Here is a 16897-nt window from a genome sequence, read left to right as displayed (position 1 = left end):
CTTTAGACATCATTAATTACCATTGAATTAAGATAGTGAAGTTTAGAAAAAATAAATATTATAAATTTAAAAATGATTAAAACATCACTTTACTACTTTACTAATATTGTCACTTTAGAGGATCTTTTTTCGTGAGACAGTGAATCGAAGAATTATCCAAATAAAAACATGAAAAAGAAGAAAAATGACACAAATAACACTATTTACTACAACTTTGGATTAAGTATGAGTAATGACAATTACCAAACGTAAAAGTGGCCATACAGAAAGGCATAAAAATTTGTTTTATATAAATAATTTCCTCAAATTTGGTCCGTTCTTGTACAAATTAAATTTTCGTGTACATTGCTAAGAAAATACTTTGTTAAGCTCTCTAGCTTTCTCTTGATTATCCAAATTAAATGTACTATTCCTGTAGCGATATTGTTCATTTATTTTCTTGGTGTGACGTCATTTCGATCGTATTCATTTAACAGCTTGATTAATTAGTGTCCAATATTAATCTTCAAGTGGATCTTACATTATTAGTGGCATTTTTCTTTGTATAATCATCATATCATATAATTGATGATAGCTTAGATGTCACACTGTCCATATCCGTGTATTTATCCTTAGCTCCAAATCAAAGTGGGGATCCAAAACAAAAATGGGCCTTAGGGTCTCATAATATAGGAAACATTTCAAGTGCACCGGGGAGTACCGGTGCACCAGTTGTTTTAACCGTTGATCTGAATTAATATATATTATATATATTTTTTATAATTTAGATCAATGGTTAAAACAACTGGTGCACCGGTACTCCCGGTGCACTTGAAATGCTTCCCATAATATATATTCAATTTTACCATATAAATGAGATAAATTGTAAACGAGATATGTTTAAAATTATTTCGTTTATCATATAAATGAGATATGCATAATCGTTGTTTATATAAAAAATTCGTGTACGGCGTGATTTCTGTCACATTCATTCACTTTTTTATTTCTTTTCTCTTTTTTTTAGACATTTTTTTATATTAGGGTTAAGTACGATTTTGGTTTCTAAGGTATAGGTTGAAAATTTTTTTAGCCTTCAACCTTTTTTTACATACAAAATTGTCCCTAAAATTCAATATACTTTTAAAATCATCCTTTTAGATAGATTAATTTTTTAAATGACAAAACTACCCCTTCTCTCTCTTTTCACCACCACCACTACCACCACTATTCCATCTACTACTACTCCATCACCATATGCACCAAGAAACAACCTTCAACAACAACCTCAAATAAATCAAAATAAAACATCAATTCATCACCAAAACCATCATCGTTAACAAAAAATAAGAAAATAATTATCATCATTGTCAAAACAAACATTAACAAGAAAGGGAGGGGAAGGGCGGCAGAGGGCAGAGAGGGAAGGAGAAGGGAGGCGCGGCGGTGATGCTAGAAACGCGAGAAATACAACCACCACCTCCCCAACGATGACAAGAAATACGAGAGACACAACCACCACCTACTATCATCATCTCCAAAATTCCTTCAGCAATGACACCACATAAACATACTAAGGCACCAAGCACACAAAAACCGATAACACAGATCATACCAAAGACTCACCACATAACTAACCTAAAACTTCACTTCCCTACAAGCCAAACAAAATAAAGCAAAGAGAAACCCCCCGAAACACGCCAAGGCCCAATGAGCTATTAGGATTAGGATTGAATAGTGAATAGAGAATAGATTGAATTCGAGGAATTCATCATAGAGTTAGCATTTGATTCGAAGAGGTTGTGCTATATCACAGTAACCACACATCCCAATGTCCCAGCAAACAACAACAACATTATTTTGCCCCAAAGAAAATGAAATTGTGAGGGACGTATGGTTTAGAACCCTCGTCATTAATACTATCGAACTGAGAGTTTGCACTTTCAACAGATTTGGAAAGAGGCAAGTTTGGAAAGCGAAGGAAGGGGAGAGGATGGGAAGGGCAGCAGAGGGCAGGGAGCCAGGGAGGGGATAGGGAAGGGAGGGAGGGCTAGGGTGCAAGGGCGAGGGCGAGGGCCAAGCGACGACGAGGGCAAGGTGCTGCAAGGTGAGGGTGAGTCGCGGAGAGGTTAGGGCGTGAGTTGCGGTGCTTCGAGGGCGAGGGCTAAGCGATGGCGAGGGTAAGGTGCTGTGAAGCAAGGTGCTGCAAGGCTAGGTGCTACGTGTCGTAGAGAGATTGCTCGAGGGAGTGGTGGCGATGATGTGACAAAGGATTTTAATGGTAGGGGAGAGGGAGGAGGGGGAGTCCAGGTAAGAGGGGAAGAGATGGATGTGGCGGTGGTTGGGCTCTGTATCTTCTTTTTTTCTGAGGAAGAAGAAGAGATAATGTGATGAAGAAGAAGAAGAGAAGGGTATTTTAGTCCGAAAGACGATTTTAAATTACGTTGAACCTTATGGATGATTTTCTATATAATAAAAGGTTAGGGACGAAAAAAATTTTCGGCCTATACCTTAGGGACCAAAATTGTACTTAACCCTTTATTTATTGAAGTATTTAGACATTATGACGCGCTTAGTTGTATGAGATGCCGATATCAACTGCCTGAATATGACATGACATATTGCTGGAGCGATCGACTTCCAAGTTAATGTCGTTATTTTTCTCTTTTAAATAAATAGTCATACAGTTATATTAGGGTTTTTTTTATAGATTTATTACTATTTTATATGACTAGAATAGATGTTGCGTTAGTGACATAAAATATATCCGTTGCCAGATTTGCTTTTATTAGGTGGTGGAATGTAACACCCTGATATTCAAATCCTTATACTCGTGTCATACGTCAATGATAATAAGGTGGTACGACTCTCAAAGTGGATTATAATACATAATTATATATGACTTGAAGGGAAGTATTAACGAGAAGTCTGAAAAGAGTAAAATAAAATCACAAATCCGGATGCTCACATATCGCTAAAACATAAGATAAAACATATTCGGATAGCGAATCAAGATAAGGTATAATGGTAAGGAAGAATAGAATAGAGACAAGATACATATATATTTAGACATAAGTATAATAGCCACTAGTCGCGACCTGCGAAGTTTAAGCTGACTATGGTACAGAAATAAAATCAATTGACAATAGTAGTTTTCTCTCTCTCCCAAAATATATATCAAGGCCTCTATAGGCAAGTTTTCAAAAAGGAATAAATACATATAATAATTTTTTTTCAAAACTAGAACGGAGAAATTCTAAACAAAAGTAAAGTAGAATCCAATTATCTTCGCTATATTTCAGATAAACCACAGCTCACTATTGAGCACCTGGACCTGCATCTGAAAAACAGGGATTATATACAGAATGAGAACCACCGACCCATGGGTTCCCAATACGGTAAAAGTGTCAAATAAATACAATGCATTATAATAAGAACTCACTAAGCATCTTAACTTCACACCTCATCATATCCATCTTATTATTCTCTCTACTCCATAACTTGGCAACTATCTTAAGGGATTTTTAAGTCTAAGTCAACGATTCTCGCCTTTCTTCAACTTTCTAATCAAACAGCATCATAACCAGAACAAATACCAGCCCTCAGCATCAACCAACACCAGCATGAGGGACCTCTCAGTTGTACAAACACAAGTGATGCAATCAAGTAATACACAAGTAAGATTCAAGTAAAACAAATAGCATATAATCATGTAATATGTACAATTAGGCAAACCAGACAATTAAACAAACCCAAACAAATCAAAACATATGCAAATGATGTATGCCTGTCTTATGGCCAATGATATCATCTATCGGTTATACAGCCGAATCCGATACATCCAGTAGCTAACCCGGACATTGTTCTCTCTGCAGTTTACTCGCTATATTGCATAGTCTTGCAGGGTGAGTGCCCTGTACACCTCGCAGAGTTAATACTCTGTATATCTCGCAGGGAGAGTGCCCTGTACACCTCGCAGACAGAGGAAACCTCGCAGGGTTGAGTGCCCTGTACACCTCACAGAGTTGAGTGCTCCGTACACCTCGTAGGTAAGATAGCTTGTATTTCTTGCAGGGTTAGTATTCTGTCATATCATCATATAACCATTCACAGAAAAGTATATTTTTCTGCAGAAAATTATATTTTTTCACTCGGAAAAAATCCTCTGAATCCAAATATCATATTTAATTTTTTAAATTACGATGGCTACATTTTCCACCCCCGTCAGCCTATATTAGATTAATGATTTATTTAATTTTTGTTTAATCGGAGTTTTACATCCTACCCACCTAAATAGAAATTTTGCCCTCAAAATTTTAGTTGCCTCAAATTCGTCTTCAAGCCTCGACGCATCTTTGTTGTTCTTAGGATTTGTCAAGAATCCGCGACTGAGTCGATAGTTATCTTTCTCATATCATGAAATCGAACTAACTCCGTTTCCGGCACCAAACCTACTCAAAAATCCTCGTTCCTCATCTTCGCGTAATTGCTGCAGTACATCAAAGAGTCACTCACGCCTCACATCAAGCATCTTCACAGATTGTTTCTCTAATGCTTGATCTCTCCAACCACGAATTTTGATGTGAGGATTGTCGCGTTGAATGCGGTTATTAATTTCATTCAATGCTTGTTTGGCTCTGCTTATTGGGACCGGTTCCAGGATTTGTTCTAAGATTTCATTTGATGATTGATGGAGGCTTTTCTAGGATGAGTGGTGGCAATGGAGAGAGGAAGGAGAGGCAGTAGTAATCAAGGAACGTGCTAGTGGTAGTGAGGGACGAGAATGATCGAAATTTGGAAAAAAAATAAAGGAGGATAATTTGAGAATTTTATTAAAAAAGTTAACAAAAAATTAAAGTTTGTGTACTGTTGTTATATAGAATCGATCTTTCTTCGTTGCAATATTAATTTTTTTTGTTTGATGGGTACTTTTGTCAATATTTATAAAATTTATGAATACAAATGGAAGTTTATTTTTAAATAAATTTAGAAATTGTCAGTACTTTCATGTAAAAAAATATGAGAATTTGATTGTGCATTCCTAGCTATAAAATTCTTATCACACTAAATGATACATGGGTTGAAGGAGTTTCTTAAAATATTTGTTATTTAGCCCTTTTAAATATTTTGAAGCATCTGATATTCATTAAATTCCAGTTTACCTTAAAAACAAAAAAAAATATGGAACAAATACTTAATTTGGGTTTGACAAAAGACATCAAAAGAAATAAGAGTAATTATCCAAGTCATTTCTCGAGGATTTTAAAAGCGAATACTTTAGTCTCCAAAAAAAACTAATACACAAAAACATTTCCGAAATTTTTTTCTGGTAGATAAATCAATGGGACCTTTTCTCGGGCGTGACCTACCAATGAAAAATGTTAAGCTGGCTCGTTAACTCGCACATGTGGCAGTGTCCACATTACAAGAAGGACAAAACAATCCTGGGAAAAAGTGAGAGATGTTGTCGTTTAAGTGTCTTCTCCATCTTCTCCAAAGTGTTTTCTCCATCTTCTTCCTTAATGATTTTGAAGCCCTAGTTATTCAGCAGCTTGATTTTAGTGATTCTAATTGGAATGCAAGTTGAGTTGCAATAACGCCAAGCAAAGGAAGCTCGGCTTCTTCGAATCACATGGAGGGAGACATGGGGTGGCTATAGTTGCAGTGGTCTCAGAGACAGTGACATTAACAGCCTAGGCAAAGTTGCAATCACCAAAGGATAACACCGAAATGTCTATGCGGTTTGTATGCAGTAATCTCTATTTCAAGGACTCATGAAAATTCGGGTAGACTATTTTTATCCCTACTATATAAAGTAAACAATTGTAGGGTTTCTAGTAATTTACATTCTGGAAGATTTGTGTTGAATAATATTTTTGGTTGAACAGGAAAAGCTTCCCATTGCAAGTTCTTTATATGGATTGATCATATTTTGACATCAAATTAAATGATGATGCTGTGGATAATGTTGCCATAGGTTGTGGTGAGATTGTTGCTAATATTTCAACCATGTGTTCTGCTGATGATGCTAGTTTGGAACATAAAGTTATGGAGTAACAAAATAGAATTGACTTGTTAGAGATTCAAAAAAATATAGTCCCAAAAGTTGAGGGCAAGAGTAGGTGTTGGACTGTGGTGTTTGTTATCATATTCTTTTCATTATTAGTGTTGAGTTTGTCAGTTGCAATAGCTATTTTGTAAGTTATATTTTAGAATCACTCTAAGAGTTGATTGAAACTGAGTCTTGTATCTAAATTTGTTCTCTTTTCTTTTGTGAATTGAATGATTGTGAGATGCAGTAAATTTAAGCAATATATCCCCTAATAAACTTTGTTTCAAAACTGTTTTCTGGATGACCATTGTAAATTCAAAAGTACTTAATGATGTTGCTATGGTAGGTTGCAAATTAAACTAAAAGGAGCAAATGAATTAGAAAAAAAAAATTGCATCATTAATTATTATAACAGCAAATATAGAAGAAAAAAAAACTTTGCACCATTATTTATAACAGCCAATATATTGCTCTAATGTCAAGTTGCAACTTCAAAACATAGCATGCAAGCCACGCATTATACTTAGTAAAAAAAGCAAAGTTGTCACAGTAGCAACTTAACAATATTGTAGCCAACTTAAACTAAAATCAGAATTAAGGCATACATCAACCGAAACACAGATCCAAAAAATGAGTTTTATCCATAACAATCTCTCATCAAACCCTCCATAAAGAGTACTTCAAGTTTAGATCCATGAACTTGAAACATCATAACCAAAATACAAACCAAACTGTTACATCAAAAACCAAGGCATATTCATTTCTTCCACAGATGCTTGAAACCAGGATTTGGAATAAATCGGAACATTCTTGATGCAGTGCTGTTACTTGTTGCTGCAAGTGTTTCTGCTGAGTCGCTTTCAGTTGTTCTAGATGGTGGAATAGGGGGCGGAGTGCTAGATTGGATTTGTGCAGGACGATGTGGTCTAATGATTGGCTGCTTAGGTCTTGCACTACGTGAAACAATTGCTCCAAAATTTGCTGCACCTTGTGACGAAGAAGGTGCAATTAGTGTTCTACAATAGATAAACAAAGTTACGTTAATTTGCCTACTAGCACAGTCAGACAAAGTGCAAGAAACATACATGCAAAATCGAATATACACTATAATGCTCTGTACAGGTTTCATGCCTTTCCTCAAGTTACTTCACAATAAATTGTTATGAAACTCATTTTTGGTTTTGAGACCTTATGGTATTTGTCTTAGTTTGAGTGTCCATCTAGGTAATCAGATGATGTACGAACTTTATTTAAGGGGATTTAAGAAATAAAAAACAAGAATGTAACAAAAGGGTGACCTAATGCATGAGGTTGAGGACATAAATTGTGTATCTTGGATTTTGAACCTCCGAGCCTTAGGTAGCAAGGCAACAACAACCTAACCATTGTATCATGCCCAGCTATTAGGAACTAAAAATGTAACTAAGGGAGCTAATTCTCTATCCGTGGCTAAACCACTCATTTATGTATGCCACATTCTGATGCATGTTTTCGTCATTTTTCGGGTTACTTCGTTTTATGTTTTCAACTGGTACTGGTCTTCTTATTTTGTCTCTACATGGGAGGGATCATGTATTACTTGGAATATGAACCAGAAACCATGGCCCCTTTTCTTAGGGAAACCAAAAACTAGAAACAAATCTACACTATCATAAATAAATTCAGAGAATATTTAGAGAATAAGAATATAAACCATTCTCACCTTGTTCAATGCGAGTCTTGAATGGTCCTCACATCCAATTCAGTCACTCTTGCGCCCGATTCAGTACTCACGGTTTCAGAACGCGGCGTCACTAACGGTAATGGAATGCTGAAATTGATCAACGTTGGTGAAGATGATAATGATAGAGATGAAGTGGGAGATGAGTAGGACTGACAATCTATACCCTATTTGCGGCGGGTATCAAATCCGGACCAATCCGTTCGAGTAGGGTTGTCTATCCGACCCATTACGGGTAGAGTAGGGTGCGAGTAAGGTGCGGGTTTACCTATGGGTAGAATAGGGTACGGGTTCAGGGTATACCCTATTCTATCCGCACTCCTTATATTATATAATATATATGTAAAAATTATATATGTAATAAAGAAAATGTAAATGTTGAACCCATAATCTTTTTTTTATTATTTTTTTATTTTTCTGTGGGTAGGATTAGATAGGATTTAGAACCTTAAGGTGCGGGTAGGGTTAAAGTTGAGAAATTCTCAACCCGCAAGTAAGGTAGGATAGAATTTTAAAAGAATTTTAAACCAATTGCCCGTCCTAGAGATGAGTTCCAACCCGCAAGTAGGATAGGATAGAATTTTAAAAGAATTTTAAACCAATTGCCCGTCCTAGAGATGAGTTCCAACGAGGTAGGACTTCTTTGTAAAGAACTGAAAAAGGAGTGGGATTTGGGATCTTTTCAAGATGAATGACTCAAGTACACAAGAGAAGGGAGACTTATCGTCCACGACCAAAAACAGCGTCGTTTTGCTAATCTGGACGGGGACTGATTTATCCATTTATGTCACTCTGACACGTCGTAAGCATCAAATTGTGCCATTTCATCATTTTCCGTTTACAATCAGAGAAATCTTACCAGGAACTGATGAGATATTTTTTTTGTATTGATTTTCTCCGAAAACTAAAGTAATCTTCAGAACTGAATTAGGTAATTACTCAAGGAATAAATAATGTTTGAAAAAATAGATGTGATAAATAAATAAATAAATAAATAAATAAATAGATAATTGTTTTCTAGTGCAAACGAATTGTAAGTCCTTATCACGTATAGTAGTCACCATAGGAATGGAAACAAATCTGCTAGGAATTTCTAACATACCTATGACAACATTTTTATTAGTGCTCCCAAATAATAATATTAATTAAATCAGAAACCTTTTCTTTTCCTTTTTTTTTTTCTCCGGTTCTTGGAAGGGGATGGGCGAATAAAGAATTCCGACCCAAAGTCACAACAACCTCCCTTCACTACCTTTTAAAGTATCGATAACTTATTTTTTGCCACTTCACCTAAAAGAAAAAACCTTATTTTTTGCCATTAAACTATCTAGTCATAAACTTGTTACAGTCTAGCATTACGAAGTTGTTGCTTCAGCATGGGTCGAACATATTCCTGAAAACCATCTGGCACAACTGAATCATTCAATGGATCCTTCCATGCCTCCTCGTACAGCTTTGGATACACATTTCCGTCGTAGCGGCCAAGAACCGAACCAAGGTAGTGATCGGTGTAGTTAAACGCATCAACTAGCGCAACAGCATTCGGACGCAGCTAAATCAAGCATATATAATAATGTCAGTTTCATATAATAAACTATTCCTAGACACCGGAAGGCTGCAATAGTTGAGGACACAAACCTGGGAATACAAGGACCTTAGCTGTTCACCGGCAAGTGATGCCTGTTCGGCATTGATGCAGCCAGTTGAAAGAAAATCACCCAAATACTTACGAAGAAGATTCAGGGCATAAACGATACAAAGATTTTCTAACTGCTGTTTCACTCCCTTTCCGGGTATATCTTGCTGCAACTTCTCAATAAATCTGAAACACAACCTTCATCAACTTACAAATAGAATATTTCAAGCAAATACTAGCTTCAAGTATAGAAATCGTGAACTACCAATTTCCTTTGCACTATAGATGTGTTTGCGAGTTGGAGTTTTGAAAGAGAAGGGTCAAAGGAGTAATTTCCAATTTACACTTCATAACCTTCTCTTCTTTCCCTTATAATCCAAAGTCAAAACTTGCAAACACCACCTAAAGGGTTCTTCAGCTACAGATAAACTACAAATATTATGTAGGACCAGTATGAAACAGGAAGAATCTCACTTGGAAACAACAATCAACTGGCAATGAGCAACTGCTGCCTCAACCAGCTCAGCCGAAAGTTCTAGGAAACCTGCCATAATAAAAACCATTAAGTGTACATAGAGCAATCTGATGTTGCATTCAAACAATTACTCACTCATAAACATATGTAGTAGGATGCATGGTTTTATAAATTTTTTGGGCGCATTAATATTGCATATGCATCATTTCCCACATTCATCATCTTGATTCACTTCTTGTGTTTTGCCTCTTTGTTGATTGAAATGATTAAACTGTGCATTTATTGCTTTGATAATTGAGTTAATTTTGTATTACCTCACACGCAGGCCCGTAATATGCTTTCTCCAAGTGTTTTGACAGACATAGAGTGCAGAAGCAAAAGGAAGTGCAAGGAACAAAGCAGCATAGCAGAGTGCAAGGGTAAGCTTTCTGGACAAGATCTCTCAGGTGGTGCTTAACCCACTTGGCTTGAGGGAGCTCGCCCAGAATCAAGGGGATCTGTCTTTTAATTTTGCAGGGTTGGAGCCTCCAACAAAGAGAGGAGGGCAATTAGGTTTAGCCATTTTTAACTTAGGAAGAGTTGCTTCTTTGTCACTATTGGTATTTTCAGCACTTTGCTTTGAGTTTCCAATATTCTTTAATTTTCTCCATTTTCGCACTTACAACACTTGAATTTCTTGTTGAACTAGTGTTCTACATAGTTATTACACCACCCTTTCTGCTTAAATTTCTAGCTTTCATAGTTTTCTCGTTATGAATGTGATTTCATAAAGTTTTGTAAATTGTTGGAAATGGAGGGATAAACACATGTTGGCTCAAGGATTACAAGGGATTTACAGAGATGCCCTAAAATCCATTTCATTTTAAAGCATGATTTTATTTCTCTACTATCTTCCTTCAACTCTATTTATACGTCTATATTCATTAATATGAGAATGTGGGTAGATTAGGGTTGTTATGCATCATTATTCATGATTTTGGATATTTAAGTATAATGAATTAATTTGTTAGGTGTATGTTAATTGATTAATTGTCATATACTTGGTAAATTGTAAAGGGTAGGAATTCTTTATTAAAAATTATCAATACAATTATCTTTCATGTTGGATTGGTTATCAATTCCTAGGGATTGAGATTTTGATTCATGGTTGCTAATCGCGAATTCTAGACATGACTAATGATCAAGAGGTTATAATAACAGAGGAAGTTGATTTATGCATGCTGTGTTTAATGAAATGCCGAGTTGATAACCCTTGAGAACCCTTGTGCTAGTGTTTTCAATTCTTGAATTACCTTCGTTTTTGACTCTATTTGCTTTTCAACCTTACTTAAAATCGTTTTTATTTTATTGCAAAAATCTAAAACCCCCACTTCTAGACTCAACCAACCACAATACACCCCCCTTCTTTGAGAGACGACTTGAATCACACTGTGACTTCATTAATTATGGTGTAATTTGGTTTACAATTTACAATTTTGTAGCTAGTGTGACCTAGCTCTTACCAATATGCACTAAAATAATTTATAATATTGTAATTATGAAACTTATTAAATTTACTATTTAATTCTATGCCACAGGTTAAATCATTATAACAAACCACTCCCAGGCCCATGCAACCAATTTCAACCACCAAAAATTCAAAGAAATAAAAGGATTTATAGATCTATTTACAAACGGGTTTACTTACCCTCCTCAGGATTGGAAAACTTGGCAAGATTTTTAGCACAATCAACCGACTTCCTAGCAGCCCTAGCTTCAAATGCTTCCAGGACAAAATTAGGCTTCAACCAATCCTCGGCTGCAAGTAATCCAAAAAACTCTGTAATTTTGCTTCTGAAGGACACAGCTAGAGTAACTAATAACATCTCAAACTGCATCCACTTTAGGATATCAACATGGAGTTCTAAATTTCGCAACAAAATCTAATTTAATATTTTGTTATACATTTATACCTTTCTGAACATTAGATTGATATTGCATCAGTAGTTCCACTCGTCCCATATAAGCTGTTGTACCAACAGGCCTTTTTCCAGAGCCCAATTTAGCTATAGTCTTCATGAGATGCCTCGCCACCTACATCGGATTTTCTAAAAGTTGTTAAAATGATTCAACGGTCATTCTCAGTTAATAATATTCAATTAACCTCCCAAATCAGAGAGCACCATGATGTAAAAACTTAAGGCACAGAAGTGTAGAAGGCACACAGGCACGCAATAGAGACTTATTCAAGCTCAACCATGAAAACACCCAGACATGGGAGAATATATTAGAATAACAATGATAATTACTTTTCTTTTGTTAATATCAATACACTACAGACTATATATTATATATACATATATACACACACAGCAATTTATGAAAGCATGTCAAATACTAGAGAATAAAAATCAGGCAATGGTATAAGCTAAATGACATTCAACAAACCTGTAACATCAACACAACATTGTCTCCTTCATAAGTGCAGGTAGGAACATAGACAGCAAATAACTCGGGGAGACCACTGCTACAAAGGTAACCATGGCCACCACATAATTTACGGCATTCTTCAATCCCATCCTGCAAGTTGATATGAATTTAACTACGTTATAATTTCAAAGAATTCATGTATGCTCCAAAGTGAATGGAGTGTATCAGAGCACTATAAAAGAATAACAATAGCACAACAATAACATCTTTAGACAGAATGCAGTAAAATAAGATAATTATTGTTTACTATTAAGTGAACAAAATATCTTAAGCTCGCATGCTATGCACCTGAATTGAAAGAGAGTTAGATGTAGAACTAATATGCATGATGAATCACAATTCATATAAAAGTTTTCTTCCTAACTCTTAATCACACACGTTAATGCCTTCATTCCATCAATAAATTTCAGACAACAGAAAGAAATAAGCAGTAAAAGATCAGAAATCTGATAAAGCATGAAACGTAAGATATGATGGCAGAAAATATGATTCAACATGTAAAGAGTAAGAAACGAGGCATCAACAGGACTATCAAAGTATAATATTATCACGAAAAACCCAGGAATAAATCTTGTGAATGTTACTGGTGAGAATTTAAATAAAGGACTTCACATCACAAATGGCTGCAAAAATAGTGCCCCACAATGATCAACATTCAAAAGTATAAACACATTCTACATTCTAATTATTATGGTTTTTATATAAAGCTGTTAAATAATAAATCAAAGTCAGTAACTAAGACCAATTGTCCCTGTAATAAGCATTAGTGATTAAGAGTCACATACAGCAGTCACTGAAGTAGTCAAGGATTTCAAGCCTGCAGTGCACGCATGAGCCTCAGGCAATGTTGAAAAATCACCAGCTTGTAATCTTTTCATGACATCCATGTAAAGCCATTTCAACCATTCACCAACAAATCGGAAAGCATAAGCAGAAGCTAACAAAGGGAATAGCCTAGCTTGTTGTGTTTTGTAATCAAGCACCTAGACAGAAACATATAGCAGAAAGTGAGAAACGTTATACTATTGATAAGAAAACATAACTGAAAAAGTCACCGACAGGAAAAACATAGACTTCTCATTTTTCTCTTGAACACATGAAGATAATGTTGAATGCCCGGTTATTATTATGTGTTTTCTGGCATTAATGCACACTTCAATGTCACACAATTCATGTCCATGATGAGTAGGTAATCCAACATCACAAACTATATAGAAGAGCATATATTGGTCGAAAGTGTGACTACTTTTTTTTTCCAAGAAAGGCCTTTTGAAGCCTACCTGTGTTTCAAGGCCTCCTTTCTTTCCACCAAACTGTCTGCGAACACAACTATATCTTGTAGCAATGCAAACTGCTCTAGACAATGCAATTGATGCATCCGACACAATGGTTTGTCTCACATATACCATAGTACCATAAACTAATTGTCGCGGAACACTGGATTGTACATATTTTCCTTCTCTTGTAACCTGTGAAACCCTGTCCAATTTATATTGAGATGAAAGTCAGGCTGCTAGAAGCATATATTGTCATGGATCCTCCTCTAGAATTTGCCATTTAACTCAATTCTAAGCAAAAATAACTTTGCCACTCCACCTTCCAGAAGAGGATGAGAGGTTCCCCCACAGATAAAGAGTATAGTTCATGGTAATTATTATTATTTTGTGGATGAAGAATGGAGGACTTGACAATCATTGCAGATCATGTATTAATTAAAAAATCCTCCCAAGTATGATCATTAGACTCAACCCTATTGAGGCAAGGTAAAACAGCAAAAGAGAAACCAACCTCATCAACATTTGATTCCTTGGAATTCGTACATGATCAAACTGTAGAACCCCATTGTCCATGGTGTTATATGCTCCATTTCCAAATTTCATTCCAATATCCCCAATAGTTATGCCTGGAAGTGGTAGGTGATCATCCAAGCTCCGGAGCTGGACAATGAAGCCTTCAAATTGGACATATTGTTAATTAATTTGAGACAATATAAATAAGAATTTTGGATGATTAAGGTTGACAAATACCATGCACTCCATAATCTCGACCATCTGTAAGTAGACGAGCATAGACAGCACCATGCGTTGCAATTTTACCCAATCCACCAGGCCACCACTGTTTACAATGGCATCAAAAGAGTGATAATAATATCCAAATAACACTGTGGAAACAGCAAGTTTTCCAAAAAGGCAAAAACATTTTAAAATTGAAGCCAGTTTCAAAAAGTGCAAACCCGCTATCCCCTGATTTTGCTTATGACTTGGCAAAATAAGATCTTAAGATTAGTGGATCTTAAATCATTAAAATGCATTGTAAATTAACAGAAAATGCTCTTATGATCTATCATTGATTTTACTCACTTTGCTGGAAGTCAATGTGGGGCTATGAATTACAAACTCATCTGTTTTTGGATCAAACGTTGCAGTTGTTTCTAGCCCTTGAACATTAGATCCATGGCCAAGTTCAGTTTGAGCATAGCAACCAATTATTTGCATTTTTTGAGCCAAAGGCAACCACTGTTTCTGCTGTTCCTCAGTGCCTTGTCCTTTGATAGCAGGAATAAACATTCCCTGCAGAAGAACTAACTGCTTAGATCTATCCTAATAAAAAAATAAAAAATGCAACCAAGACAAGAAATTGAATTGTATTGTACCCAATGAAGATCCGTGAAAGCAGGCTCGTCCACAAAGGATCTAAGCATGGAAGCTTCTTCTTCTGTAAGAATACAACTAACAGAATTATAAAGTTTGATAAATATCGAAATGGTGAAAAAGGCCTCCTATTCTATAAAATGAAAATTATACCAAACACAATTGCAAAACAAATAAAGAAGAGAAGATTCACCAGTAAGACGAAGCTCAATAATCCTTTTCCATGCATAAGCTGCTTTCCTCATAGTGTTCTTAAATAACTCCTTCCTACCAAGCATGGGTCTATTATCCTTTCTGAATGCCTATAAACGAAAACAAAAAATTCAAGGTTCTAAGTTACTACTGGATACAAAGTAATCACTTATGAGCTAACTCCAATAAAATTTAAAATAATAATAACAATAATAAAAATGTAGAAACGGGTGCCAAGCATCTTTTATGTACAGTGACATTAGAAATATTAACTAAACACTGAATTCTCATAACAAATAGCTTAGCTAACAAAACATGCTTTCACGTTCCGGTTCAGAATAAAATCTCGTAGCCAGACAAACCGGCCAATTACAAATTCCACGCTCTATTTTCCCACATTTCATAAATGATTTGTTCTCAAAATGAAAATTCAAAATCGAAATTGCGTGCACTGATTAAAAAAAATAAAATCAAATTCATCAACAGTAGAAAAAAGTCTTAATGTTGAAAACTCCGGGGGATACCGAGGGATCAGCAGAAAATCTGATAATATAGCAAATGCACCGTTGCAAGATAATAGAGGAACAAGGAGCAAATCATATCAAAAAATAACCATAAAAATTCAGAACAGAACAAAGGAAATCAGAAAGGAAAAGGAAGAGAGAGAGAGAGAGAGAGAGAGAGAGAGAGAGAGAGACGAACGGGATCGCTGGCAACGAGACGAGACATCCTGTCGGAGACCTCGAAGGCGTGGGGAGAGCCAGCCCAGACGATCTTCATCTCATCGACGTCGAACTGCGACTTGCTCCTCTCCGGTGCCAGGTGATCTATTCCTTCCATTTTTTCTTTATTTTCTCTCAACTGTTCAAAATGAAACTGAAGAAGAAGAAGAAGAAGAGAGTTGTATTATGGAGAGAGAGAGACCTTCACGAACGACCTTCTGCTACGCTTTTAAGGTGATCCAACAACCAAACCAAGTGCAATGACGTCAAGGGTTAGTGGCTCCCTTCATTATTTTTGCTTTTAATTTGTTGAATTGAATTAATATTGCTTTTGAACTTTTTTTTTACACGTGTCGCTGTCAACCCAAAAAATAATGGTTGACTTGTCATTTTGGAGTAATTGATAAAGTTGTGCTTTTAAAATTTTAAATTTGAGTATATATCCATTTTGGTTCTAAAAAAATTTAAATTGGACAGTTTAATTTCTAACTAAAATTAATTATTCGATTGATTTTTAACAATTAATTTTGTCAGTCATTTAAGTCCTTTACTAACAGTCTCTGACAACTCTAATAGGAGATAAAATGATCACTGATCTCTTCTGTTCAGAAATGATATTGTTCTCTCCCAATTTCCATCATATCTCGCGTAACACGAACAGTCTAACACTGTAACTTCAAACTACACAATGCACACTTTATAAATTTAACGTTCACAAGGAAAAAAATTATCAACTTGTTCTCAACCAATTCATACTCAGGAAACTAATGTTTATGTTTCTCAACTAGTTGTCATCTTCGATGGATCCCATGAATCTAGACAGCAAATCTGATTTGTTAAGACTCGTCGTCGTCGATGCTATCTCCCTCCTCCTCTGCCCTAACATCTCCATGACCACATTGTCCACCACTCCGATCGCTTCCTTCAGCTTCTTCTCTGAACCAATGTTCAATAATTGCTTCAGTTTTCATATGAGCGGCAACGACGACATTACTCGTTGTAAT

At 35.7% G+C, this 16897-nt stretch overlaps 1 protein-coding gene and 2 long non-coding RNA genes across 3 annotated transcripts; 1 reads left to right on the top strand and 2 right to left on the bottom strand.

Annotated features, from left to right (window-relative positions):
* The first annotated feature begins 5384 nt into the window (after positions 1–5384).
* Positions 5385–6317, top strand: LOC112802435 (uncharacterized). The gene is made up of 2 exons (XR_003202406.3): positions 5385–5762; positions 5865–6317. It is a non-coding gene; the product is annotated as an uncharacterized lncRNA (long non-coding RNA).
* A 155-nt stretch (positions 6318–6472) lies between these two features.
* LOC140173533 (uncharacterized) lies at positions 6473–8437 on the bottom strand. Its single transcript, XR_011862712.1, has 2 exons — positions 7731–8437; positions 6473–7044 (listed from the first exon to the last, which is right to left on the bottom strand). It is a non-coding gene; the product is annotated as an uncharacterized lncRNA (long non-coding RNA).
* A 283-nt stretch (positions 8438–8720) lies between these two features.
* On the bottom strand, positions 8721–16196 carry LOC112802428 (peroxisomal acyl-coenzyme A oxidase 1). The gene is made up of 14 exons (XM_025845647.3): positions 15874–16196; positions 15173–15281; positions 14982–15043; positions 14689–14898; positions 14356–14443; positions 14117–14279; positions 13609–13807; positions 13114–13311; positions 12287–12418; positions 11812–11932; positions 11547–11657; positions 9859–9928; positions 9387–9570; positions 8721–9300 (listed from the first exon to the last, which is right to left on the bottom strand). Exons 1-14 carry the CDS (start codon positions 16009–16011, stop codon positions 9091–9093), a joined length of 1995 nt encoding a protein of 664 aa, XP_025701432.1. The 5' UTR covers positions 16012–16196; the 3' UTR covers positions 8721–9090.
* Between the last annotated feature and the right edge of the window lie 701 nt (positions 16197–16897).

This window comes from Arachis hypogaea, chromosome 1 (assembly GCF_003086295.3).
Source record: "Arachis hypogaea cultivar Tifrunner chromosome 1, arahy.Tifrunner.gnm2.J5K5, whole genome shotgun sequence".
NCBI classification, from domain to species: Eukaryota; Viridiplantae; Streptophyta; class Magnoliopsida; order Fabales; family Fabaceae; genus Arachis; species Arachis hypogaea.
This window is presented reverse-complemented; position numbering and strand designations above follow the sequence as displayed.

Bases quoted from the DNA above. Each gene is read 5' to 3' on its own strand.
- LOC112802428 (XM_025845647.3), bottom strand. From the start codon at position 16,011: ATGGAAGGAATAGATCACCTGGCACCGGAGAGGAGCAAGTCGCAGTTC. The intron at 15,282-15,873 runs GTTCGTCTCTCT...TTTCGTTTATAG, and splicing joins GTCTCGTTGCCAGCGATCCC to GCATTCAGAAAGGATAATAG. The intron at 9,571-9,858 runs GTGAGATTCTTC...GTTGTGTTTCAG, and splicing joins CAGTTGATTGTTGTTTCCAA to ATTTATTGAGAAGTTGCAGC.